Source organism: Chionomys nivalis, chromosome 1 (genome assembly GCF_950005125.1).
Source record: "Chionomys nivalis chromosome 1, mChiNiv1.1, whole genome shotgun sequence".
Lineage (NCBI taxonomy): Eukaryota > Metazoa > Chordata > Mammalia > Rodentia > Cricetidae > Chionomys > Chionomys nivalis.
This window is the reverse complement of record NC_080086.1, coordinates 168,237,722-168,265,157: the sequence shown is the minus strand read 5'-3', so window position 1 is coordinate 168,265,157 and position 27,436 is coordinate 168,237,722. Positions and strand designations below refer to the sequence as shown.

The window sequence follows — 27,436 nt, the reverse complement described above, 5'->3', positions numbered from 1 at the left end:
AGCAATCACATTGGCGTGTTGATGTGGCCTTGACTGAGCTAACCAATCGTGTAAAACACGAGAAATTCCCAGTCCGTATTGTAGAGCTTAAAAGCCATCTTGGCTTTGAGTGCCGTGAGCAGAGATGAAGGGTCAAGATAGGAAAGGAACATCCAGGAGAAAGAAAAAGGGAGAATCAGTACAAAGATGGAGCGAAAGGTCACACGTGACCAGACGCCAGTGGTACCCTTCCCCTTCGTGTTGTTTATATTTACTCCTATCATACCGTGAGTCTTTAGTTCAAGATCTGCCCTACTGAAACACTGTGGGCTGCTGATTTCAAGTTCTTTTCTCTCAGCAGGTTTGAAAACAATCGGAGAAAGAACCCAACTGTGAGACGTCTTGTTGGGTCAGCTCGGCTGTAGGGGCTAACTGCTCTGTTTATATTTATGTCGATTTACTAAATTGGGTTCATTTTCCTTTTTTTAAAAAAAAAAATTTCCAATATCCCAGTAAACCCATGTATATGCTCACTATATTTAATAATCACAACTAGAGATGTTCGTGGCCACAGTACTGCCTTTGCAGTAGAGCCTGTTGCCAAAGAAACCCGTGCTGTGAAATAGACTCGCTACTGTCTGCTGTCATCTGAGCAGTGACGTCAACCACATTGGAGGTCAACAAATGGAATTCAAGATTAAGATTATCTGAGGAATGCATGCGGTATCAGGGGGGAGGGAGGGGAATGAACCATAGGTTTTGTTTCAATACAGACATCATGTTTCTGCACTTTAGATTAAAGCATCGAAGAAATTATCTAAGTAGGCAATCGAAACTATCTGAAAGGAACCCATTTCAGATCTGATACAGGGCAATAATGATTGTCTTTTTTTTTTAAAAAAACAGATGTACTGTTGAGATATTGCTTTTTTTATGTGCTGATTCATATACCTAAATTGGATGAGTATTTTAGCTGACTGGTACTGATTTTTTTTTCAGGTTGATTGCTTTGTGGATTTCTTTGGTAGCAATAGTAGCCTGAACCACATTTAGATAACACAACTATGTAATGTATGTGCATACATGTATACAGACACACAAATGGTAGACTGCTCTTTCATGTGCTAGACTATTATATTTAGTAGTATGTCCTTGTAACTAACCAATATCACAGCTTTTGAAGATTAAAATCACAATATTATATTAATATTTCATATTTGCCAGTAGAAACATGGAAGTTAGGTATTGTTATGTTTTCAATGCCCAATGACTTATAAGAAAAAGTATTGGAAAAAAAGGATTAGAAGTGTCAAAATTATTTCCAAAATTATTTGGAATTTCTTATAAGACATAGTACTTAGTTTATAATTGAGGGCAGTCTTGAAGTCCAGTGTGAATTAATAAGTCTACCCTCTGGACCAAGCTCAACGCCTACTTATTTGTAACAGTAAAATTCCCAAAAAAGTTGACCTACATGATATCTAAGGTGTCTTCTTTCTCTACCATGTAAAGCCAAGCATTTTGGTTACAGTATTGCACAAATTAGAACTCGTGTAGATGCCTAACAAAGACCAACTTGCCTCGTGTAGAAGCAGAAGGCTAAAGTGAGCAAAGACATGGCAGTTCTATCTTTATGTACTCAGACTTTTAAAATTAAGATTGTCTGTCTTTTATTAGTCAGTTGGTACTGTCCTAAGTTGATAATATCTAAAAATTTCAAAACTATATGTAAATTTTAATAGTTTTAATTTCCCCCTCGGGGTCTCTAGGAACTCCACCATTCAGACATCAGATCCTGTATTAGCTTATGTCTTCATTCTTCCCCATAGATAATGAAAAGTACGCCTGCGTCTTACAAAATGTTCTTATATAGAACATTCTATGCATATAGTGTCATTGTACAAACTCATACCTCAGCTGACTTAACCAAAATTATCTTAGTCTCCATTCCTTCCGCACTGGGAGAGCCTCCAAAATAACTAATCCACATAGTTCCCTTCAAGGGGAAAGGGTTGGCTTGAGGGGTAACCACTGCCTGAAAAGTCTATTTTTCTCATGAATTAGTGAGAGTTAGTTGGATTCCCTAGCTTTTAGCAAACTTGGGCCAAAGGAAGGAAAGCCACTAAGACTACACACGTCATCTGCCCATGACAGAGTAGACACAAGTCTACGATAATATGAACTAGAATGCACACGGTGCACCGTTGAAATGACTTCCATCATTGGAGTAAAATGGATCAAAATTCAAGTTCAGGCCGAGATGAGGAAACATGGCCGTGTTAGAGTGCTGACAAAGGTCTTCTCCTGACAGCTATTATCTAGGCTTTTTGGGTTTTGTTGCTTTTAAGAAAGTTCCAAGTTGTGAAAAGAATGTCTTGATCCTAAGTTTTATTCCAATATTTGGATGACATGAGTTTTAGGGTAGAATTTTGTTCTGTTTGGATTGAATCTTTGAGAAAGCAAATTCCTCATTTACTTGTTCGGTTGCAGCTCTCTGTTACCTTTAAGAGAGGAAAACTGCACGTTGACTAGCGTGTTCTGTGAATCTGCCATTGTTAAAAACATTATAAACACTTGGTATTTTTCACTGATGATTGATCGCTGCAATAAAAATATATTGTGAAAATGCATCCACAATAAATGGAATTCTTCCAAATGCCCCTGCCTCATGCATCGTTCTGTGCTCTGCTGCCTGTGAGAAATGTGGTTGTAATAATAAAGAGGGGGCGAGGCGCTGGCACCTCACCTTGAGTGTTGGTTTCACTCTGTACACGAAAGAAGCCTTCTGAGACGGGATTTCACTTGGCCCGGGCTGACCTGGCACTCATTATGAAACCAAGAAGGACCCTGAGCTCCTGACGCTTCTGCCTCCGCCTCTCAAGGGCTGAGATCACAAGTAATTGTTAGCATGCTTGGCACAGTTCAGAATTAAAGTGTTTCTTACTACAGGGAATTTTCTAACCAAATGTTCAAAAGTGCCCTGAGGTAGACAACTGATGGCACATTTTAAAAATTCTCCTTCTAAATAAAAGTAAAGACTAGGTGTGGGGGGCGGCACAGGCTTGGCATCTGGGGTACTCAGGAAGAGGCATGGATTTTGTTCATCGTCTTGTTCCCAGCTTTCTAGCTTGTCAGCTCATCCGATCTCAGCTCCACAGATAATCTGACCACTTGCTCCACTTCAGAATTAATACGCATGTTTTGCCGTGGCATGCCGTTTTAAGGAACACAACATATTCTGTAAAACCTGCACGCCATTTAATAGGGCTGGACAGGCCCCTGACAGTCTGCCTCTCAGATGATTCTGATGCTGTGGTGGCCCTGCTGTTCTGCAGACCTTGCTTTGAGGAGCCAGCTCTTGCTCCCCCTCCTCACCACTCCACTCCCCCTCCCCTTTTCCCCACCCACTCAGGTCTGTGTTGAGAATGCATGCTTCATAACACAGCCAGTGAGGACAAAGGAGAACACTTACTAGCACCAACACTTAATGCTCATAACACTATTGGGTAGGTGACATTCTATTTCTGTTTACAAGGGAACTGTGGCACCGGAAGGTTGAAGAACTTATTTCAGGCCACCCAACTAGGCACTGTGGATTTTAGAGTCTACACCTAACCTGTTGTGCCAAAGGTTCTCGAAATAGAGGTTATAACCAGGTCACCTGCTAGACTTGTGGAAACAGACTAGTTTCCACTCCAGTTTCTGATTCTATAGGTTTGGGGTGGAGGCTGAGAATTTATATCCTAAAACAAAAAATATCAAGTAACTCTTCTGGCATAACACAGTGGCTTTCAAGTGTAATGGTTAAACCTTGCCCCTCATGTTACATGAGTGAAATACAGGTAATGGCTCAGAACTTGACATGCTCGTCACCCTTTTTAAGCCTCTCAGTAATCTACTAATCTATTATCTCCATGTTTCAAGTAGATTAATTGAAGCATAAAGAGCTTTTAAAACTTGACAACGGTCAGTGAGCTGTTAAGTCACAAAGTACTTGCCCCCCCCCCCCCCGTGATAGATTCCTAAGCCGACACTCTTAATTACTACACCCCGCAGTCTGTCGCAGAGATCGTTACCTTCACGGGGCCTTGAAGAGAGCTCATTTTGTGTGTGGATGGGGAGAGGAGGGCTGAAGAAGCTGCTCTCCTCACAAAGTCCTCAGACAAGTGTGTGAGACCAACCATGTAGACAGTAACCTGGCCAGGTAAAGAGACCTTTGTCCTTTTGGCCCCGGGGATGTCCTAATCCCAACACAAAAAGAGGCAAGAATCTTGAAGGAAAAAGAACGTAATGAAGGCAATTTTATGGGATGAGCCGGGAGTTGAGTCTTGGTTAGTTGCTGAGTGGGACAGATCTCAAGATCTGAGCTTGGGAACACTTTAAGAGGTTTGGCCCTTGAGTGATCATCTTGAGGCCAGACAGTGCAAGGAAAGTGCAGCCTCTGCAGCTCTGGCCGCACTCTGGCCAGTTCCTGCCCCTCACCCCCAACCCCTGGTTCTTAGAGTGGCTTCATTGACTAAACTGTGTGAAAAGACTCTAAGTTCCCATGATACCTAACTTCTATGATGTCATAAAGAATGAATGCACTGGTCACTTAGTTTTCTTATCTAGATCTGTGTTTAATAGATTCTAAATGACAAATTATTCAAAATAAGTTATATTCCTAACATAGCTTACATTTTTGCCATTTTACTAAAATGAACTTTCCTCCGGACATCGTACCAGTGATTGTGCCTTTGTGGTCATACAGCCTTCATCTCCTTTTCCTCTTTTCTTACTCTTCGTTTCTTGTTTTGAATATTGTGAGTCCTACTGCCGTATGAAAGCAGAAGGAAAGTTATGCAGGGTACATCTGCCTCCTGAAAAGGCAGACTGGCTCTGAGTCTGTCCGGAAGCTCTCAGTGGTGAGATCACAGAGATGGGAACAAAACTCAGCAAGTCTTTGAGTTTATCCCAGGCCTTATTTTCATTTTAACTTGAGGGCAGAGAATTTAATTTCTAGTATGTGCTACTGTCTGAAATCAAATTTTTAAAAAAACAACTTTTAAATTAAACATGTAAAACTGGATGATGGTTTAGTGGGGGAAAAGGAATTACCACCAAGCCCGACGACCCGAGTTTGATTCCCAGGGCCCACAGGAAAAAAAAAAGACTCTTGTGGGTTGTCCCTGGACCTCCACACATGCACTGTGCCATACATGCCTTCTCCCAAATGCAATACAAATAATTTTTAAAAACTAATTTTTAAACATTTAAAGCGGATGCTTCAAAAGCTATTTTAAATTTAGCTGGAGGAGAGAAAATCCATATGACATCTCTTTAAAATGACACTAGCTCCAGCCAGCACATCTTTCGTAGGCTTTGTCCTCGCTGCTTCTTCCACCTCAGCAAGGTCTTCTCTCGCCATGCACACGTGTATTCTCCAGTTCAGACAGCACCTGGGCAGAGGACTTCCCTGCTCTGCCAAGCTACCCACCCCCAACACTTGCAATGCTCCTTATTTCTCTTCATAGCCATTTCCATCGGCATGGTTCTATTGCTTTCTCTGGTTTTCCACATTAGCATGTAATCTTCATGGAAAACTGTTCTGCTCCCTGCAATAGCCTTGTACTGCCAATAGTCCGTGATGTGAAGATGGGGCGCACAAAGAATGAATGTGATTTTCAAAGTTAGCTGAATTTCTAAGTAATTCTCCTGTGCACTAATATCATTTGACATATGTTAATGTGCATGTTTGGGCATATACATATATGTATATGCACACACACAGATAGATAGATAGATAGATAGATAGATAGATAGATAGATAGATAGATAGATAGATAGATGACAGATAGATAGATGATAGATAGATAGATAGATAGATAGATAGATAGATAGATAGATAGATAGATAGATCCTATCTTTACCTCTTTATACTTGGTTGGGTCATTTCTCAGAGCTTCTTGTGAACCCCACAGCGTATGACTTTTACCCATGACTAAAGTCCAACAATAACAGCAACAACAACAACAAAAATCATTCCATATATAAAGACTGTCTTAGTCCATTTACTGTGTTTAATAGTACAATACCACTGGCTGGGTAAGTTTAAAGAAAAGAGGTCTAATTTGGCTATGGTTCTAGATCAAGGGAACACATCTGGTAATGGTCTTGCTGGCAGAGACCAGAAACAGGGAGCATGTCTCCTCTGGTCTCTCTTATAAAGTCACTAAGTAGTAATTATGAGGGCTCCACCTTGATGGTCTCATTTCATCTTACTTAGCTCTGAATGGCCCCACATACAAACACTAGGGTTAAGTTCTGTCCTTCCAGTCCCACAATGGCAATTCAATTTCAGCCCCTGGACCTTTGAGGGTACCCTCGACCCATAGCCAAGATTCTCCGAGCATGCCACCTTTAGAGATGTGCACGTGCATATGGCACAAAATCAAGCAGGGCTAATTATGGAGATTAATTTTCAAACCATCATGATCTAAGGTAGACTTTATTTCCTCAGGTCAATGTAAAAACCAAACAAACAAAAAACCCACCAAGTCCCAGGATATTGGATTGCTAACCCAAACAGATTTTCAGAAACTTACCAAATCTAGAGATGCTAACCATTCCATTTCCATGCTTAAACAAAACCACTTCTCCCTTTAGTTTTCAAGCCTGTCATCCCTGTTTGTAAAACATCCCGAGTCTCAGTCATATAACGTGGCTCTTAAAGGCACCGAGCACCTATTCATTTGTTGTCTTTATGGGTTGTTTTCCCTGTTAACTTTACTTGGAAAACTGTTCCAACTGTATTATCCAACAGAGTTAAAGATGACCAATAATTGGTATGGGATGTACACCAAAAAAAAAGTTCCTAAATCTGTTATGGGGATATCTTACTAACTTAAATATGGTTTTAAAAAGAAAAAAAAAAGATTTTTTTAACGTGTAAAATGTTGGCTAATAAAAGATTTCTAATCTAATGAAACCTTTTAAGAGTCTGCCCTTATATAACCATACCTCCAAATCAAGTCGTTAAGTCTCGTTTCCAGAATAAGGACAGAATACAATTATGCAGAATGGAACTCACTTTTTTTTTTTTTTCTTCCCGAGACAGGGTTTCTCTGTAGCTTTGGGGCCTGTCCTGTAACTAACATACGTAGACCAGGCTGGCCTCGAACTCAAAGATATGCCTGCCTCCCGAGTGCCGGGATTAAAGGCTTATGCCACCACCGCCCGGCGGAACCCAACCTTTTAATTCCAAGTACAATTAATGCATTCTTTTTATGGTTGAAGGAAGTTTAGTCCAGAAAATTAACCCCGATGTCAGGCTGGTAGAAGTTAAATGAGCATTAAGACACAAGTCTTCAACAGTTTGTTCTACTGCCTTCTCTGCGCAGGAACCTAGCAAACAATCCGCTGTCACTCAGAACAAATTGCTGTCGCGCCTTCCCCAGTGCTAAATCCTCCTTCCAACCTGCATAACTCAAAACCTGTCCAAACCTCCGGGTAGTGAGTGATTACCCTGAAGCCAAAGCCAGAGTTCCCAACATCCGCTGGCTTCCCTCTCACGCCCCAAACCGCACTACCCCCGTGCGGGTCGCTAGGCAAATCCCCAGCGCTGCCCGAGGTCTCGCGGGAGTACAGCCGTTGCCCCGGCAACAAGCGGCCCGCTCTCCATGGAGGGCGTGGCTGCGGCCGCTGAATTACGATGGCGTCTCCTCTGGCTTGGTCGTCTCCGGCTGTCTAGGGGGCGTCCTCAAGTACTCTCCCGGCAAGGGTGGGACGACCGAGGGGGCGAGGCGGGCGGCAGAGGCGCCGCTTAGGCAGGAGAGCGCGAGCAATACGCCCGGCGGCGCGGGGCGGCGCGGGGCCGGAGTGAGTGTGCGGGGGGCGGGTTCGGCGTGGCCCTGCGGTCCTACCCACCGAGAAGGCCTGGCGCCTCCTCGCTCGCCGCCTCTGCAGGCACCCGGGGCCCGCAGGCTTCAAGCCCCCAGCGCTAGCCCGCTTCGTCCGTGCAGGAGACCGCCGCCGGGTGCCTGCAGGCGGGTTGTCCCTGTTTCGAGCTGTCATCCGGGGCTGGAGCGTCAGCCTCCGCCCTGACATGTCATCTAGAAACAGCTTTCTTGGTTGTTGTTGTTGTTGTTGTTGTTTATGTTGAAGCTTGCGAGGCTTTCTGTGCGGTCAGCGCCCCCAAACACGCTTTTTGTAAACAACTCAAATCAAGGGTTGTGAAGTGTGGTCACAGTTGCGTGCAGTCCACGCTCCTGAACTCTTGTTTCTATAGGTAACATAAACCAATAGTTGTGAAATTGGGAGATCCCTTTGGTAGCCTCCAAAGTGTAAAATCTTGGCAAGGATTTTCGCTCATTCAGTTGCTTGGGAACAGGTTTGGCTGGAAGCAACAGTGTTCATCTCCCAACAGAACCTTTTGATAGAACCTTTGATAGAATGCTAATAATGTAATTAAGTTAACTATACAGTAAATGATCAGAATTAAAGAGAAACTCAAGTGTTAGACACTGAAGCTTTTGAGTCATTGAAAGTTAAGGAGGAAGGGAAAAAAATTAAACTATTGCTACATTATATTGCCTGACTAATCATACTTTTTCATGCTGCCTAATTTTAATACCTGAAGGTAATCCTGAATTTACTATAGTTCTGTAGTGTTTAATTATAAATATAACATGTAAATGGCTTGGCTATGTACCAGGAAAATTATTCAACTAAATTATTTACATGATTTGTCTATTTTTTAAAAAGACTTCTTCAGTTTTATTTTTCTTCATAAAACGTACTAACAGGTTATAAATTTAGCTGGCCCTCTCCATCTCCTCCCAGATTCACCTTCCTGGTCCCTGCCCACTCATCTTTGTGTCTTCATTTTGATTGTTTTATTTAATTAAAATATAGTTACCTTATTTACTCCCCTTCCAATATTCTCAGAGCCATCGCCTCTTTCTCATCATTATCCTTATGTGTGTGTGCAAAGAATGCAGAGATGCCAGCTCTAGAAGTCTGTTGAATGTTGCTCGTATGCGTAGATTTATAGGACTGACCATTTGGTGTTGTATAACCAGTTAGTGGGCTTGGGCTTGTCCTTATTGGAATACTGATAATTTCTTCAAATCTTTGAAATTGTAATTAATTTCCTGTATCCTTATTAATTTAGATTTTAGAGCTCTGTCACTGTTAATTAAATACAGTTGGATGTGTTTGGAGTAGTCAGCTAATGTAGAACACCTAGGCTTAAGAGAAAAGCCGCCCAATAGTTTCCTTAGAACTTCTACAGCCTCCCCACATACTAAGTGAAAGTTCAAGGCAGACACTAGGAGATGTCAGAAGACTCAGAGGAGGAAGACTATTCAGACAGAAGTATCAGCGATGATGATGAATCGGTATGTCTTTCTTTACATAATTTGAGATATGTATTATAAAGCATATATTCCCAATTAAAACATGGTAGGATTGATGTGATGTAAAACTAAACTAAAGGATGATGTCATTGTCTTGAAGGTTAAAAAAAAAAAACCTTGACTGAAAAACTTATTGTGTAATATAGCCCATCTAAAAAAACGTCTTGAAGAGACTATCAACCTGAAAGTGTGGAGGGGAATGGGAAGGATTGGAGGGAGTGATTTTTCTTGAGAAAATACTTGGATAAGATTATTCAGGATTTTATTAAAATTTATGTATGTAATTATTGGGGATTTTATTTTTCCAATCCATATCTACTTAATTCCTTGTGCTGATCATGTTACAGCATACTATGCCCATACTAGAACCATTGGGGTTCCAGCCAGTGAGCTCGTGCTTCACCACAGTACAGCAGTGTGGCTGGTAACAGAACAGGGAAGGGGTGGAACTGGACTGAGATACGCGTCTGTTCCTGCAACCTTCTCTAAGATGTCCCCTTTAAAGTACAAGTTAGAATATGTTGAAAGTCCCCAGATCTGTCCAAAATAATAGACAGTTCTCTAAGTCCATACTTTGCTTTTTTCTTTTTTTTTTTCTTGAGTTCTCATTCTCCAACTGTTTTCCCAAGTGTTCCAAGAATCTTTAAACTTTATTCCTTCTCTGCAGTCATTATTATGATCATAACCTTGGAAGAGGAGGAATAAAGGTACAAATTTTAAGGTTCCAGCAGATTGGAATTACTGCTTAGGAGTCAGAATATAAGTCAAGTAATCGTTGAAGTCTTCCATTTATTAAAGATTAAAGACAATCCCAAGTATTCAAGTTGATGTTAAACAAAACTCCAGGTTTTGATATTATTGGTTCTTAAGTTTTAAAACTCTTTTGTTTCAGGATGAGGTTGCGTTTGTGAAATTTGTAAGCGATGATATTCATCGGTGTGCACTGCTAGCAGGTCTGAGCCCATCTATTTGTACTTTCCTCCTTTTATCGTGGACCTTAAGTGGATAAGAAGTAGGATAAGGAAACTGGAAAAGCAATGCAGATTTAGTATGACAGTGATTATTCTAATGGGCAGGGAGGAAGAAATACATCCACTTTGGGGTTTAAACTTTCAGAACTGTTTTAAGTAGACCTGGTTTATATTAGAAAGTAATGAATGAAATTAAATGAAAGCCGTGATTATTTTGTGAAGAACTGCTTAACATAAGGAGTTACCTTTTCATTTTATTCAAAAACAGAATTTTTTTAAAGATATAACAGGCATGATGTATTGGAAATGCATATTTACTTCAGTAATGTATAGTTGCATAAGTAGTTTTTATCCATTTGCAAGTATTTAGATATTTGTGTATGGGCATCTTGATGTATACTGAATTTTTTTTAATGTATATGTTTACAGTTGTACTGTTAAATTCTAAAATATTTCCAGTAAATATTTACGTATATAACACAGTCCAGTAATGGTGTTAAAGGCAGTTTACTTGTCTTTTACCACCATGCTGAAATCTTCACTTTAAGATAGCTACTCTTCTTAAGTTGGCATGTGTTGTTATGAGGGTTTCTGTTGCTGTGACAATACCATGAGGAGAAGCAGCTTGGGAAGGAAAGGATTTGTTTCATCTTCTTACTCTCAGATCACACTCCATTACTAAGGGAAGTCAGGGAGGAACCCGAGGAACTGAGCTGGAGGCAGTAACCAAAGCAGAGGCCACGGAGGAATGCTGCTTACTTGCTTGCTGAATTTGCTTTCTTATACCATCCAGAACCACTTGCCCAGTGATGGCAACTCCACCAGTGACCTGGGCCCTCTCACATCAGTCATTAATGCAGAAATTTGCTCCACAGACTTGCCTCCTTACCAGTGTTGTGGAGACATTTTCTCAGGATTCCATCTTCCCAAATGTGTCTAGGTTTGTGTTGAGTTGACAAAAAACCAACCAGCATAATATGTATCTTCCTTTATTTTTCTCTTTACTAGTGATGTATGTGTATATACATACATATGTAGTATATATGCATATATAAAGTGTGTATAGGTGTATTATACCTATATATGTATATTATACCTATATACATATACCTATACTAGTGGAAATTGTGTTCTATGATGCTTCCCTGCTGCCTGTTTGGATTTTTGTTTATTTTGGTTTGGTTTTAAAGCTTTGCCGTTTAATAGAAAACAGGATATAACTCCTTGTTTTAACTGGTATATTGGTAGAGAAATTGAGAGTTATTTTACAGGCTTATTGTCAATTATTTTCCCTTTTATGAATTACCCATTCATGGTAATTCTTTGATTTTTGCTTATATTGCTTCTATCATTTAGAATTATTTTGATGTAGTTGAGTTTATCCATATTCATTTGTGGCTCTTTATTTTTATCTATTCAAATTACAAAGATCTTCTCTACCCCAAGGTCATGAGTATACTCATCAAAAAAATTCTTAAGTACTTGTCTGTGTTAATCTGAATTTTGATAATATAGTTTCTCACATGAGTAGGTTTTATTTTTATTTCATAAATAGCTAGATTGTCATTTTGTAATCTGTGGCATTTATTGAAATTTATTGCCTTTTAATCACTGATTTGAAATATCATCTTTACTATATATTAGACATGTTAACTTCACCGTGTACTAAATCCCATCTTTCCATCCCTGGGCTCATGAGACACTGTTAATGTTGTAAATTACAGCTTTAAATGGGATATTTTGGTAATGCTGGAATGAGTATTTCTTCTCTTTCTCTAATTGAGTCAACAGAAACAATCTGAATATTTAACAATAGGAAAATTATTTTTAAAAAATCACATCACATTGTGTTCAAAGTATATATTGTACTATGCTCATAAGGAATGCTTTTATAAGTGAAGAAACATAATTAGTAAAGAGCCACAAATTAATTCTGATAGCCATATCAAAATAAATCTAAAGGATCAATGTAGATATTTATCTTTGATACATATTAAATAAAGTCACAATCATATGTTTAACATGATCCTATTTGGTTAAAGCCAATTAAATTGTAACTTTGACACATTTAAGGAAATGATTTGGGCAACAACAGTGCATAAATTGGGTACTTAAAACCTGAAAGGGTTTGTAAACACTGTCAAGCCATACATAAGGGGAAGACTTCAAAAGTTACTTCCTAAGCAGAGCAAAGACTTGATTATTTAAAGTGAAGCTGAATTGTGATCCTGGTGGAAAGTCCCTGGAGGTTAGCTCCCAGGTCCTAGAGTCATATGAAAGAAGGGAGATAGACTTAGAAGGGATTGCATATCAAATGGGTCCCATGCAATTACACCCTGACTGCATTGTCTGCTGAGGGTAGACCCACAATAACCATATGAGCCACACTCCTGCGGCTGGCTCACACAGTGAAAAGTTTGTGACTAAGAGAACACTAGCAACCTTTAGGAATACAGCTCCAGTAAGTGTGAAGTTATAGTTAGTGACTATATTTAACTCACTGGGCAAATAGTATGGTTAAGTCAAAAACAGGGCTTTGGGAAATAGATCATTTGGTAAAAACATGAGGACCTGAGTTCAAGCCCTAGGAATGTCTGCACTTGCAGTCCCAGCAATGGAAAGGTCTTTGAGACAGGAAAACTGTAGGGCTCACTCTGGAGAGTCAGTCCAGCCTAATTGGTGGGCTCTGGGCCAGGGAGAGACCCTGTCTCCGTGGAGGGGGACAGTGTTCTTAGGATGACACCAAAACAAAGGTTGTCCTCTGGGCTCCTCAGGTTCTTGCACTCACATGTAAAAGTCAAATTTAGATGATCTGCTAGAGAAGCTGCAAGAAACAGACATTATGTAAGTATTGGTAAGAAATCATAAAATAATACTATATAAGTTAACATTTTTAGCTATTATGAAAATCAGTTATCACAAAATTTTGTTTAAATATTTAGAATGTCATGATTATTAGTTAAAATGATATCAATAAATAAACAAATTAAGTAGATTAAAAGGAAAAGAACTAACTGTAACAGGTAGGAATTGGGAATTTCTTTGTGGTTACTCATGACTGTATTTTAATCTTTCTTCAGCAGATTCTATTGGTGACCCATTCTTCCCTCGAACTACACAGATTTTATTGGAGTATCAGCTAGGAAGATGGGTACCACGCCTCCGTGAACCACGGGATTTATATGGTGTCTCTTCTTCTGGTCCACTGAGCCCAACACGGTGGCCATACCACTGTGAGGTCATTGATGAAAAAGTCCAGCATATTGGTATGTTTTTAGAGGTCTTGAGGATTCAGAATTAGCAAACTTATTTTATCAATCTTGATATTAATGAGGAGACTAATGATGTTAACAGCTGCATTCCAGAAGTATAACATAAGCTATGTGCATAAATAAAAATTTCCTATTTGCTATGCAGGTTTAAAAGTAGAATTAATTTTAAAATGTAGTCTATTTAATTAAAAGCATATCGAGAATATTTTACTATCTTTTTACACAAAGTCACCCAAATCTGGTATGCATTTTATACTTACGGACATCACAGTTCAGACGATTCTCATTTCACTGTGCTTAAATAGAAGGATTTAAAATGTATGCCAGAACTGGGCACAGTGGTACACAGCACACAGGAGGCTGGGGCAGAGGATTGCAAGTTCAAGGCCACCCTAGACTGTTTATCTCCAGATCCTATTTCAAATAAACAAATGTCCCAGATTTATACCGGCTCTGAATAATTCCAAAAGATGCGATACCATAGTCAGCCATGCTGGGCTTCTGCCAGTGTCGTAGTACTCTCTCATCCTGGCTCCCAGTCTCCTCTTCTCACTCTATCTTTGCTGATGCTTGTCTTGTTGCTGTTTCTGTTTCTCTTGGTTGTCTAACTCCTTAAACCATTTTGTCTTTGCCTTTTTTTTCTTTTCCATTTTCTGTTTCTTTTCTTCAGTAGACAGGGATGAACTATAGAAGACTTGTTTAAAGTGTATTTTTTTGTTTCTTTATGTGTGCATTCCCAAATTCATTTTCTACTGTTCTAGAAAGAGCTCTAGACTTAATGTCCATAGTCAATGACAGTGAGATAAAGGCAGTCAAAAAAATCCTCATTGCCCTGCAACTTCCTGCTGCTATTTTTCTGTTGTTGATTATAAAGTCCACATATGCCATTACCATGTAGAAATCTAATAAAATATTTGTGAATGGATAAAATTAAAACTGTCTGTACTTATTACAGTGCCTACTAAAGTTAAACGCCACTTAGGAGTTTGTTTATTTTAGTTTTTTTTTCAAGACAGGGATTCTCTGTGTAGCCCTGGCTATCCTGGAACTCAATCTGTAGCCCAAACTGGCCTCAAAGTCAGAACTCAGAGAGAAAGAGCCTGTAAGGAGAGTTTTTCTGGGTCTTGGCAGCCGTCCCTGAAATAACCACACAGGAACTTACTATTTAATTGTAAATGCTCATTTGATAGCTTAGGCTTGTCTCCATACAGCTCTTAGAACTTGAATTAACCCATCTCTCTTTCTCCTATCCCAAGGTTCATTTACCTCATCTGTGAAATTCCCATGTTGCTTCTTCTGCATTTGGCTCGCGACTTTCCAGATGCCACCCTTCTTCCCAGCATTCTCTCTGCCCCAAAAATCCTGCCTAGCTGTCAACCAATCAACTTTTATTAACAATGAGATCAACACATTTTCACAGTGTACAGAAGGATTATTCTACAGCATTTCCCCTCTTTTTGTTTAATTAAAAAGGAAGGTTTTAATCTTAATATAGTAAGACTATATATAACAAAAACAGGTATCAAGTAAGAATTATAATATCCAGACCATTTATTTTTGGCAAAATTAGAGAAAATACTCTTATCTAAATGTTGTGAGTCTAAAGTTTTATACCTGATTTACCTTTTAACAAAACTAAAGAAAGCTATAAGTTTAACTGTTTAGTCTTTAACTTGATCAAAGACTCAAAAGGATGTGATGTTACCCAGTGATAGGTATATCTGGCTGTAAAATATTTTAAGATTATTAGTTGTTTTTGGATTAAAGTAGATTCAATGATCTGCCCTTTTTTCATATCATTCCTACATCATGTTCCCCTTTTTTCCTTAAAAAATAAATCTTTGAATTTAACTCTTATTTAGCTTTTTTTCTGACTATGACCAACTTGTAACCAGCCCTCCTTAAAAGATAACATCCATAACCCATCTTTCTGGAATGTAGATGTTGTTTTCTCTAGACTGCTTCCTGGTGTCTGGGGCACTGGCATTCTTGGGGACCCTGAAAAAATTCTTGAGAATGGTTAAGTCTTAGCTGGAGTAGTCTGTGGTGCTGGACCATCTCAGCCAGCAGCCTTGAAACTGTTCTGGATGCAAAACTCTGAGGAGACTACAATAGAGGTATTTTGAGATGTTGGATCACCTGGGCCATTTGTTTTCATTGGTGTCTGCTCCGCATACTCTGAAAATACATAAACTTTTAAAGGTAACATACATATCTATATTAGTACAGTATGGACTGTATGTTTGTAGCCATGATTTTCAGGGGGAGGGTGTCTTCCTTGATCAGACCTAATATATATTAACCTAGAATAAATCCACAGCCTCTCATTTCCTATAGAAATAAAGTATAACTTCTTCCCCAAAGTAACATATCTTTTAACTTCCATTTTGAAGTCAAGACATTTTTAAAATATATGGGTTGGTTTAATTCATCAGCTTTCATAATCCAATGTGTGGATCCTTTATGAGCAGTCAGAAAATCTAAGGACAATACAATAATATACAGAGTCCAGATTCTCTGTGTATTTCCCATGTTAACATGGCTTATATATTTTTTAACTTTTTATTGTACTTTACTCTGTTTAAGGACTTTTATTTTTGAACTATTTTTTAAACTATGACTATGTATACATTTTCTCCTCTCCCAAACCTATGTATATTTTTAAATACACTATAACCCATTTAGAGTTTTTTTCCATCTTGATATGTCTTTGCTGAGCATCTGTATTGTTCTTTGATTGCATGAGGCAAATCTTAAACTGCTATGTTACCTGCCGCTGGTATAGCTTAGCTTGTGCATGGCAGCTGCCAGGTGATGTGTCTCTGTACTACAGCCGGCATGAGAAACTTGATACTAGGAAGCTGCATTTGGCTCCATTTTTGTGTGTTTAGAACCTTGGTTTCATTTGTTTGGTTTGGTTTTTTGAGACAGGGCTTTTCTATAACTTTGGAGCCTGTCCTGGAACTTGCTCTATAAAGACAAGCTGACCTTGAACTCACAGAGATCCCTCTGCCTCTGCCTCCCAGGTGCTGGGATTAAAGCCATGCGCCACCACCACCACCCATTTGTTTAGGACCTTTTTTAAGCTTTCTCAGGTTTTATGTGAATCTATATTGCCCGACAGTGGGTGCCATTTGTAGGTGGAGTTTTTCTGTGTCCTAGCAGCCACTCCCAAAAAAACTACTCAGAGACATTATTAATTATAAATGCTCAGCCGATAGCTTAGGCTTGTCTCCAACCAGCCCTTAAAACTTAACCCATTTCTATTAATCTGTGTGCTGCCCAAGGCTCATTTACCTCTTCTACGAAATTCCCATGTTGCTGCTTCTACATATGGCTCAACACTCCTCAGACTCCACCTTTCTTCCCAGCATTCTCTTTGCCCCGAAAATCCTGCCTGGTTTTTGGCCAATCAGATTTTTATTAACAATAAGAGCAACACATTTTTACAGTGTACAGAAGGATTATTCCACAACATCTGGTGTCCCTGCATCCCAAGTACTGGAATTAAAGGTATGCATCACCACAATCCGGCAAGGAGTTCTTAAAAGCTAAATTTTATTCTTACATTATCTGGTTTTAGATACATAGGTATCCTGGCAAGATAGGCAGTCAGCAGATAGAGGACATAGAGAAGCAAAAAGGATAGTGGTTTTGCTTATAGAGAAGAAAGCTAATTTTTTTCTTCTCTCTCCCAAACCTATCTATATTTTTCAACACATTGTAACACATTTAGAGGTTTTTTTCCATCTTGACTTCCAAATTATAGGTCTAGAAATGCATTAAAAACTCATGCTTACTACTATAAGCACCATTTATTTACAGAGATGACTTCAGTGTCTATTTTCCATGGTTTAAGGTATCTCCTGTTGACCACCACAACACACTAAATCTTAACTCTTCCTCAAGTCCTTCTTATGTCTTGCTTCTGTTTCATAATCTTTTTGTAGCTGTGTGAGTAAGAAAGAAATTGGAGCTGGGAAGGAACACCTTTCCTGCTTTTCCTGTGGCCTCTGTCTATGTTCTCTTCTTTGGGAGTGCTAAGAGACCCAAAAGGGAGAAGAAAGTAAATCCCCAGCACATCACTGATTTCCAGCTTGCCCCTGCCCCATGCTGGTTCCGTTTAGTAAATTTCTCTCCCCCTAACTGTACAACCCACTTTCCCATCGTTGGTGCATCCTGTTCTTATGATTATAAGCACTTAATTTCCAACCTTCATTTAGCCCTTGGTGATTAGATTAACATCAGTGCCTCCGGATGGAAAAACGTCTCTCTTACATGGCAAATAGACTTTGAGCTTTATGAGCCCAACTTCCACTATAAATGAAGATGCAGCCGTTCTCAGCATTGGTTTCCCAAGGTCCCTAGAGTAATGATGGAAGCTTCACAGCTACTAATGACACACTTCATGCACGGTAGACTCATACAGGGTGAGAGCTTTGTTTGGGGCTGCACCATGTTCTTTGCTTCAGCCTGTGTCCTGTAACATTTGCGGGTTGTGCAGGTTATCAAGCTGCACCATCTAGTGCATCCTTTCTGTAGGAAACATTGGGAATTTACTCCCAACTGTCTTTAACAGCTATTCCTACTTGCTATCATTTCAGAAAGTCTTTTCCACAGTTTTGCACATTCCTTTGAGATTGCTTTTTTATACAAGTTTAAGTACTTGACAGGACATATAAAACTAAACAGAGTTCCACTTGCAGATTGCTTTTATTTAAAGGTAGAGGAATGGTGTAGAAAACAAAGAGGCTTCTGGCTAATGCTAGAGCCCAGAAGGCAGTCATCCTCCTGGTACAAGCTCCCCAGAGTCTCTCTCTCTCTCTCTCTCTCTCTCTCTCTCTCTCTCTCTCTCTCTCTCTCTCACACACACACACACACACACACACACACACACACACACTTCTGATTAAAACAACATGTATGCAGTGAATTGCTCTACCTCAGAAACTAAGGCAAATCAAAACAAAGTTTTGTGCCTCTCCTTTCATGTGGTTAAAACAATTGTTTAAATGTACTGCCAAATGAAAGCTGTCAGTTTATAAACTTTTGGGGTTACCAGAGCAGTCTAAAACCTTAAACAGCTCATCTACTAATCTTACGTCCTTTTCTTAGCCAAGAGTCAAAGTTAGACATCCAGCGTGCCATGTAGGTAAGATAGGACATTTCTCTAGCCCCGTTGTATACACAGTTGTCTATTGTGAAAGTCTTTCCATATTAGCTCATATAGGCCAATCTTTTTATAATAGTTATGATAGATTTTGTAGGTAAAGGCTGCTTGTCCATTTCCCATTCACCCAGACCCTAAATAATCACACAGAGACTGTGTTAATTACAACACTGCTTAGCCAGTCACTTAGGCATATTGTCAACTAGCCCCTATTTCTTAAACTAACTCATTTTCATTATTTTGTGTTTTACTATAAGGCTCGTGGCTTACCAACAAGGTTCCGGGGGGGGGGGGGGTTCCAGCAGCCATCTTTTTCCTTAGGCAGCTACATGGCATCTCTCTGACTCCGCCTGCTTTCTCCCAGCATTTTAGTCTATCCCCTGTCGCCCCCCCCCAGCTCTAATCTGCCTTGTCACAGGCCCAAGTAGCCTCTTTATTCATTAACCAATAAAAGCATGTACAAGGTAATTATTGTCACTGTCACCCAGCTACAAACCTTGCAGCCTACAATAGAAACCTGCCTACAAGCTATACTGGTGCAGTCATGACACAGATGTTTATGGGAGTGACCAAGCACTTTTTTTTTTAATTGGATTTAAGGCCTACTCCTTAAAGTGGAACCTATACCTGAAAGTACTAAAGTGGCCAAGAACCTGAGACTAGATAGGTCCTGGGTCTAGGGGAAAACCTAATATTTTGTAGTTCTATAGAGACATATAAATGTTCCTGTAATAAATGACTTCTAAAGACACACTTCTGTCGTCAGAGCCTCACTTTAAAAATCCATGCAGAGAATTAGTAAGACATTACTTCATATAAGTTAAACAGACTGCCAGTAAACAGTTAAAAAGATATTTGACATCCTAGCCATCAAGCAAATTAATGTTTCACTGAGGTACCATTTTGGAGCCCACAAGACTACACAGTAAATGTTCAGAAGACAGACCAATAGACCGTTCCATGGGAAGTTATATGTGCATGTCCACATGGAATAACTCATTTTGCAGAGCTGTGGGAACACTTGTCTTTTGGAAAAGTCACTGTCATTTCTGTAAAAACTTTGTGAGACCATGATTCTCCCTTCAAAATGGGATTTATTCCCAAAACACCTCAGCAGTGTAACTTCTCCTGCACAGGCAACAGAATGACCTTTCCATTTCCCCACACCATGAGGCCGTAGAGCAATAGTATTCACTCTTTGTTCTAACAGTTAAATTTATGTAGAGTCAATCCCACAAAATTACTTGCTAACAGACAACATAGAAATTTCTATAGAAGACAGGTAGGTAGCATGCCCCGCCTTTACCAGACAGACACGTCTGGACACGGGTAAAGTCCAGGTTCAGGGACATTTAGTAACTTTATCTAATGGTTTGGAATGTCAGGTATTTCCCCTTGGATGCTGGCCCTTTCCTGGGTGGTGTCACCTGTTCCAGAGCACTGCTTTGTCAGGTTCTACCTGCCCCTTTATGATCATAAAATGCGTGTGATATCATTGTTTTACCTATAGGATTTTCCAACTATGTCTATAAGAACTAAAACCCTTGTGGAGATTACCCCATATGCTTCTTCTTCCTCTTCTTGCTGTTTCTTCGTACAAACAAATAAAGAACATGTAGCGGTAACATATGTGAATGATTTATTCCAATTAGCCAGTTTTCACCTGCATAGCAAATCTTTCTATACCCGAGAGGTTTAATGGGCTTAACCCCGAAATAAACCTCGATAATGCCACTTTACAGGAACAAGGATGACTAGGACTATAAAGTCAGATTGCAGCAAATGGTGAGGATGCAGAGAAACTGGAGGCCTGATACGCTGGAGAGAACATAAAGCTGTGCAGTCAGCGTTTTCACTCCTAGGTATACCCAGGAGAAACGAAAATGTGTCCAAACAAAAACTCACAGATGTCAATAACAGTGTTATTCATAATAGCCAAAATATGAACACAATCCAGATGTGCATCAAGAGATAAATAAACATGGTGCCGCTATGTAATGAAATATCAATAGCCATAAAAAAGAAGTATTAAACACATGCTACAAGATGAATGAACCTTACAAACATGCTGAGAAGTCAGACAAAAGAAGATAAATGCCATGTGTTTATCAGATTGATGACTACCTTAATTGTCATCATAGAACGTCATCTAGAATATGATGGAAGCAGATGCAGAGATCCACAGAAACACTGGGACGAACTCCTGGAGTCCAGCCATAGAGAGGGAGGAGCGATATTATGAGCAAAGGGGCCAAGACCATCATAGGGAAACCCACAGAAACTGCTGACCTGAGTTATTGGGACTGAGAACTGGAGAACCTGAATAAGACCGAACTAGGCCCTCTGAATGTGGGTGACAATTGTATGGCTGGGGCAGTCTGTGGAGCCACTAGTGGAACCAGTATTTATCTGGCTCTTTGGAGCTCATTCCCTATGGAGGGATACCTTGCTCAACCTAGATATAGGGGGAGGGCCTTGGTCCTGCCTCAAAGTGATGTGTCAGACTTTGCTGATACCCCATGGGAAGCCTTACCCTCTCTGAGGAATGAGAGGGTGGGGTGGTGAGAAGATGGGGGAGCAGGAGGACATAAGTTAGAAAGAACTGGGATTGGTATGTAAAATAAGATTGTCTTAAAAATAAAATATGTGACTGTATTTGTGTGGAATGAGAATTTGTAGATATATAGAAAAAAATAACATTTAGGGCAGAAGAGATGTCTCAGTGTATAAAGGCACTTGCTGCCACACCCAGGAACTTGAGTTCAGTCCCCAGAATCCATGTTGTGGAAGGTGAGAGCTGATTCCCACAAGCTGTCCTCTGACCTCATGCCTGTAGGATATGTGTGCCTACATACACACAAAATAAGTAAACAATGTAACAAAAGTATTAATTTAAATTGTTGCCCTCTATGCAAAGGTTATATATTCTGTTCCCTTTCCCAGGTGTTCTAGATTGTGTATCTTGTTCTATAGATAAAAGATAGATAGATGACTCTTAATGGAGTTTTGTTAGAAGTTAGTGGAGGAAAAGCCCAGAAGCAGGTACTAACCTGTATCCTATATCTTTCCTCCCTGAGAAGGAGCTTCACACATGATTTATGTTAAAAGCTTGTAGCTGTACCCTTTTAACAGTCTGTGAGATCGACAGCATCTTAGATAGGTACTCAGGTCTGTTTTTGTCTTTCAGATGCCCACCTGTCTTGCCCCGTATTTTGAAGTACCTAGATAGCCTGCAATTTCAATACTGTAGTAGATTCAATAAAATATTTTGGAATTCATCCAGTTTGGGATTCTTTTTTATTATTATTATAAGGGTGAGGATAATATTCTGTCTTTATTCTACACATCTCTTAGGTGAAATTGAAAGTACGATTGTACTTTTCAGAAACATCAGTCATGTAAGACTGAAAAACTATTCCAGATTGAAAGAGGCTAAATACATACTTTGACATCCAATGTGGTGGCACATACCTGTAATTGCAGCATCAGGAGGTGAGATAGGAAGATCCCTATCTTTAAGGTCAAGGTCAGCCTGATGTTCAAGGTCAGCCTGATGTTGACTGAGTTTTCTGTTCCTGCAGTTGTTAAGTCCCAAAGAAATCTCACAGAGGTCTACATTAGTTGTAAACTGATAGGCCTAGTAGCTCACACTTCTTATTAATTCTTACAACTTATGTCAGCCCATTATTCTTGTCTATGTTAGCCATGTGGCTCGGTACCTTATTCAGCAAGGCAGTCACATTTTGCTTCTTCTGTGTCTGGGTCATGACTACAGACTGAAACCTCCTTCTTCCCAGAATTCTAGTTGCCCTGCCTCTACTTCCTGCCTGGTTACTAGCCAATCAGCATTTTATTAAAAATAATACAGGTGACAGGATAAAAGATCATTGTCCCACAGCACTTCCCCCTCCCTTTAAAAAAAAAAACAAAAAAAGAACTCTGAATCTAATATCCTTTGTTTAGCTTTTCTCCTGGCCATTATCCATAACAACTTGTAACCAACGTTCTAAACAGAGGAAAATATGCATAGTCCATTTTGGGGAAATGGGGGCGTAGTTTTCCAGGTTGTTTCCTGCTGATTGGGGACACTGATAATCTGATGGGGACCTAAAGAAAATTTATAATTATGTCAAGTTGTGATTGGAGTATCCTGTGAGGCTTGATCATCTCAGGCAGCAATCTTGAATCTGTTCTGGATGTAGAACTCAGACATCTGGGCCATCCGTTCCTATTGGCGATTTCTCAGGGGGTCTTCCTTGATCAAACCTGATTTTTTTTTAACCTGGAATGAGTCTACAGCCTCTCATTTCGTTTCCAAAGTAACATACCTTTTGACTTCAATTTTAAAGTCAAGGTATTTTCAAAATACCTATCTTGGATTAAGTCACCAGCATTTATAAACAAATATCTTTTAGCAAGCTGTTGCTCCTTCCTCAGCATTCAAACAATTCAAAGAGAACATAATAACATACAGTATCCAGACTCTGTGTATTTTCCATCTTTACATGGCTTTATTTTAACCTCTTTTATTTTTATTTTTAACTTTTGGCTTTTTGAGACAGGCCCTCTCTGTGTATCTTTAGCTGTCCTGGAACTCCCTCTGTAGACCAGGCTGTTCTTGAACTCACAGAGATCTGCCTGCCTCTTCCTCCCAAGGGCTGAGATTAAAGGTGTGTGCACCATACCCAACCACTCTCTTCTTTATTTTAAGGACTTTATCCTTTTTTTCTTTTCTCTCTCAAGCCTACATATATTTTTAACACACTGTAAACTGTTTAGAGGTTTTCTTGTCTTTGAATCTCTCTTTACTGTATATCTCTTTTTCTGACCACATGAGTCTTTAATTTGCTAAGCAGTATGGCTAGAGTTAAAGTCATGGCTTTGATGGCTAGATCCACCCCATTTTTAGCTTTCTGAGAATCTAGCTTCAGTGTAGAGATACTGGCCAGAGCCATGTTTATTGCCACAATTGTGTGGTGTTTCAAGGTCCATGTCACCACCAAGAAGCATGCTGTAGGGTATTCATAAACACCATTTAAATGTTTTGTGGCAGAGCCTCTTAAAAGAGCTGCAAGGTTTTTCAGCTAAGCTGAGTCAGGAAGCCTCTCTTAAATGAGAGTGTTTGCCTCTAGCAAACAAAGCCCACCTGAGAAAATGCTGCTATAATAAGCTGTGCTTAACTCTATTCTTTTCTGTCTAGAATCACTTCCCAAGCTCACTCAGGCTTTGTATGGATGCAGTTGTCCACACAATGGGCCCAGTTTGTTGCATGGAGGCTGCTTGGTAGTTCCAGGATGCCTGGCCGCCTGGCTAACTAGTTAGTTCCCAGCTGCCCAGAACCAAAATAATCACACAGAAACTGTATTCATTAAATCACTACTTGGCCCTTAGCTCTAGCTTCTTATTGGCCAACTCTTACATCTTAGTTTAACCCATCTCCATTAATCTGTGTATCGCCATGTGGCAGTGGCTTATCGGCTAAGTTTCAGCATGTCTGACTCTGGCAGTGACTCAGTGGTGGCTCTCTGACTGTGCCCTTCTTCCTTCCAGCATTCAGTTTAGTTCTCCCCACCTAACTCTGTTCTACCCTATCAGGTCAAGCCAGTTTCTTTATCCATTAACCAATAAAAGTAACACATAGACAGACCTCCCAAACCAGCCTGAGATACAGAGTGAGAATGTATTTCAAAAATTAAAGGTACAAATAAAAACAGAATTAAGTGCACTGTGTAATTTTAAAGTAGATTATTTTACTACTTGATACAACTGGTAAAGTCTCTGTTGGAATCTTAGGGTTAGATAGCAGTAACAGACCAAAATTATGATCTTGATGGCTATGCTAATGGTTTTATGGGAGAATTTCTTCTTTTTCAGGAACATACAAGTGTTTGGAAAGGATTTAGTACTGTATTGCTAAAGTATTTTAGGGTAATGATTTTAGGTTACTGTTGTTTGCTTTCCACATATATCCAGTTGCTTCAAAATAAGTCAGAAAACAACATACCTAGAAATAAATCTAACAAAGGACATAGAAGTCTTATGTATAACCATAAAACATTAACAATAGCAATTTTTAAAGATTTAAGTAAATAGAGGGCATTTCCAGAGAGGAAATGCCTAGCTGAGCCTGGAAAGACTCTCCTAATGCAGATGGCACCTCAGCATGGATTTATGAACCAGATAGAAGAAAGGAGCAGCATGCTGAGTACCAGTATCCCTTCTCTGGTCCCTGACTCTCGATGATGTGATATGATGGGACCTGACTTGCTCTGTTGCGCCTTCCCTGCCATTATGGATGAACCCACTGAAACCATGAACAAAAACAAACCCTCCTTTAAGTTTGTCAGTTGTTTTATCACAGAAACTAAAAAGTAATATAAGTGGAGATAGTAGAGTCATGTTTTGGAAGGCTCATTCTTTAAAGACATAAGTTATCCCCAAACTAATCTACAGATTTGGTGTAATCCCAACAACAATTGGAACTGGAAGTTTTGTGGAAGTCTTAAGAATATTCACCCTTTCTGGGGAGAAAAGAAACAAATCTGTTTGCCAATTTAAGGGAGGACCAAGCAAAAGGCTGAAAACAGAGGAAGCAGAAAGTATGAAATGGAATGAGCGAGACTCTTAGAAGTGTGGTAAAATAGCATGGAGGGCCGGGCGGTGGTGGCGCACGCCTTTAATCCCAGCACTCGGGAGGCAGAGGCAGGCGGATCTCTGTGAGTTCGAGACCAGCCTGGTCTACAAGAGCTAGTTCCAGGACAGGCTCCAAAACCACAGAGAAACCCTGTCTCGAAAAACCAAAAAAAAGAAAAGAAAAGAAAAGAAAAAGAAAAAAAATAGCATGGAGGACTCAAGAGAACTAGAAACTTGACTGTAGAGCTTGTCAGCATAAAATAACTGCTGCTGAATTGGACAGTAATTAGCACAAGGTGCACATCCAGTCATGAGTTCTGATCCAGTGTGACAATGTTATTTCTTGTGATGAATCCTTGATGAAAATCTAGCCATCTGTAAAACATTGACTTTTAGGCTGGGTATATATCAATCAGTAATTTGAAAGCATATATTAAAATTTATTTGAAGTTTTATTCAATTCTCCCTTCTTTTTTTAGAGTGGACTCCTTTTTTTCCTGAGCCGGTATATGTCCCGACGGGCATGGAAATAGAACCTGTTTACCCAAACTCCAAGGAAGATACTGTGGTTTATCTAGCTGAAGACGGTGGGCATCTTTAACACACTCATGTAAAATATAATTTGGTGTCTGGTTTGATGTCTTAGACCTTTTTGTTGTTTGTAGAGGGAACTTCAAATTACTCGGAAGTCCCTGTTGTCTTAATAACCTATGACTACATATTCGGATGTTTAGTGCTGATTCTGTTTTCGCAGACATATTTTAAATATGCTATCCATTAAATGGAAAGTTCCATAGAGACTGAAATATATTTTGTTTGTTTTCAAATATAAATCTAGTGATATCCGCAAAGTCATTATTCCCTCTGTCTGCAGTTTGTCTTTGTAGAATCAGTCAAGTGATTTTCTGTTAATTTCATCCCTGTTTGGTTATTTTTTTATGTTAGCATCTTTGAAAGAAAAGAAAATAGTCCATATTGCAAATAAGATCCAAAGTTATATTCCAGGAAAGTGATTTTAATGTTTGAGAGCTCTACAAATGCAAACGTCTTGTCTGCCTTTAAGATAATGCATGCTGATAACCGAAGTCTGGGTCAACGTCCTAATTATGGGACTCTTATGAAATTTCCTCATCAGAGTTTGATATCTTATTGTTTCTATATATTAAAATAGCTTCCAGAGAATATACATATTGAGAAAGCAAGCATGCTAAAGAAAAATTCAGAATGGCTGTTTCTCTACAGTGACAGTCCCAGAAATCATGTACTCACATATATACAAACACTAAAGTGATAAGCACTTCTCAAATTTTAAACTCTTTTTCAAATATTTACATAACTAAGTTAACTGAAATGGGGTAACTAAAAAAATTAATTGGTTTAGGTCAATAAGGAAGTTAGGTTAGGTTAGTCAGAGTTTACCTGAAGAAACTTAATGAATTTACAACAGAGCAGATAAAGCTGAAGGAGACAAAAGGAAGTTATCAACAGAAAATGGCCTGTCTCCTGGGTCTGAATTAGTAAGAAAGTGGGATGGTCTCTAGACCTACAGCCGGTAACTATGTGAGAAGGCAGCTCCTAAGCCACTGTGGCTTCCAGTGGAGAACACAGTGGGAGATAGCCGAATGTCACTCTCTCCTGCCTTCCCAAGTTCTACCGAGCTTCCTGCTGTCCACAGCAGAGGCTCAGAGACCCTCCCAGACAGTCCCTGAAGATCGGGATACCCAGAAGCATGTAAAGGAGAGAAATGCGCTGTGGGAAGAGAGTAGACGATAGGCCTGAGGGAGAAACCGTGTGCATTGCTGTTTGAAAACCACCTTACCTGACTGTAGCATTGACTTTGGTGGTTGTGAAGATCTGCCTTTAAATGGTTTGAAAGAAAAGCAATGGAAATAAGATTTGAAGATGAAAACTTTCCACCACACTTTAATCAGCATATAAAAGATCATTCTAAATTACTTATATTCCTCCATTTTTTTTTTTTTTTTTTGGTTTTTCGAGACAGGGTTTCTCTGTGGT

At 39.5% G+C, this 27,436-nt stretch overlaps 2 protein-coding genes across 22 annotated transcripts in view; both read left to right on the top strand.

The window, feature by feature from the left end:
* Window positions 1-2,634, top strand: part of Cald1 (caldesmon 1) — a 189,754-nt gene extending 187,120 nt beyond the window's left edge. For 3 of the 5 annotated variants that reach the window (XR_009056992.1, XR_009056993.1, XM_057767102.1), the window contains one exon: window positions 341-2,634. Coding sequence is in view for 3 of the 5 variants with exons in the window: in XM_057767102.1 (XP_057623085.1) it covers window positions 341-346 (6 nt within the window). In the remaining 2 variants the exon portion in view is untranslated. Of the gene's footprint in view, window positions 1-337 lie in introns of all 5 variants that reach the window. The other 2 variants (XM_057767112.1, XM_057767095.1) reach the window with 1 other exon arrangement.
* A 5,048-nt stretch (window positions 2,635-7,682) lies between these two features.
* Window positions 7,683-27,436, top strand: part of Agbl3 (AGBL carboxypeptidase 3) — a 78,717-nt gene continuing 58,963 nt past the window's right edge. For 9 of the 17 annotated variants that reach the window (XR_009056828.1, XR_009056829.1, XM_057764356.1 and 6 more), the window contains exons 1-4: window positions 7,844-9,356; window positions 10,267-10,327; window positions 13,426-13,611; window positions 25,900-26,007. Coding sequence is in view for 15 of the 17 variants with exons in the window: in XM_057764356.1 (XP_057620339.1) it covers window positions 9,294-9,356; window positions 10,267-10,327; window positions 13,426-13,611; window positions 25,900-26,007 (418 nt within the window). In the remaining 2 variants the exon portion in view is untranslated. The other 8 variants (XM_057764330.1, XM_057764339.1, XM_057764348.1 and 5 more) reach the window with 8 other exon arrangements.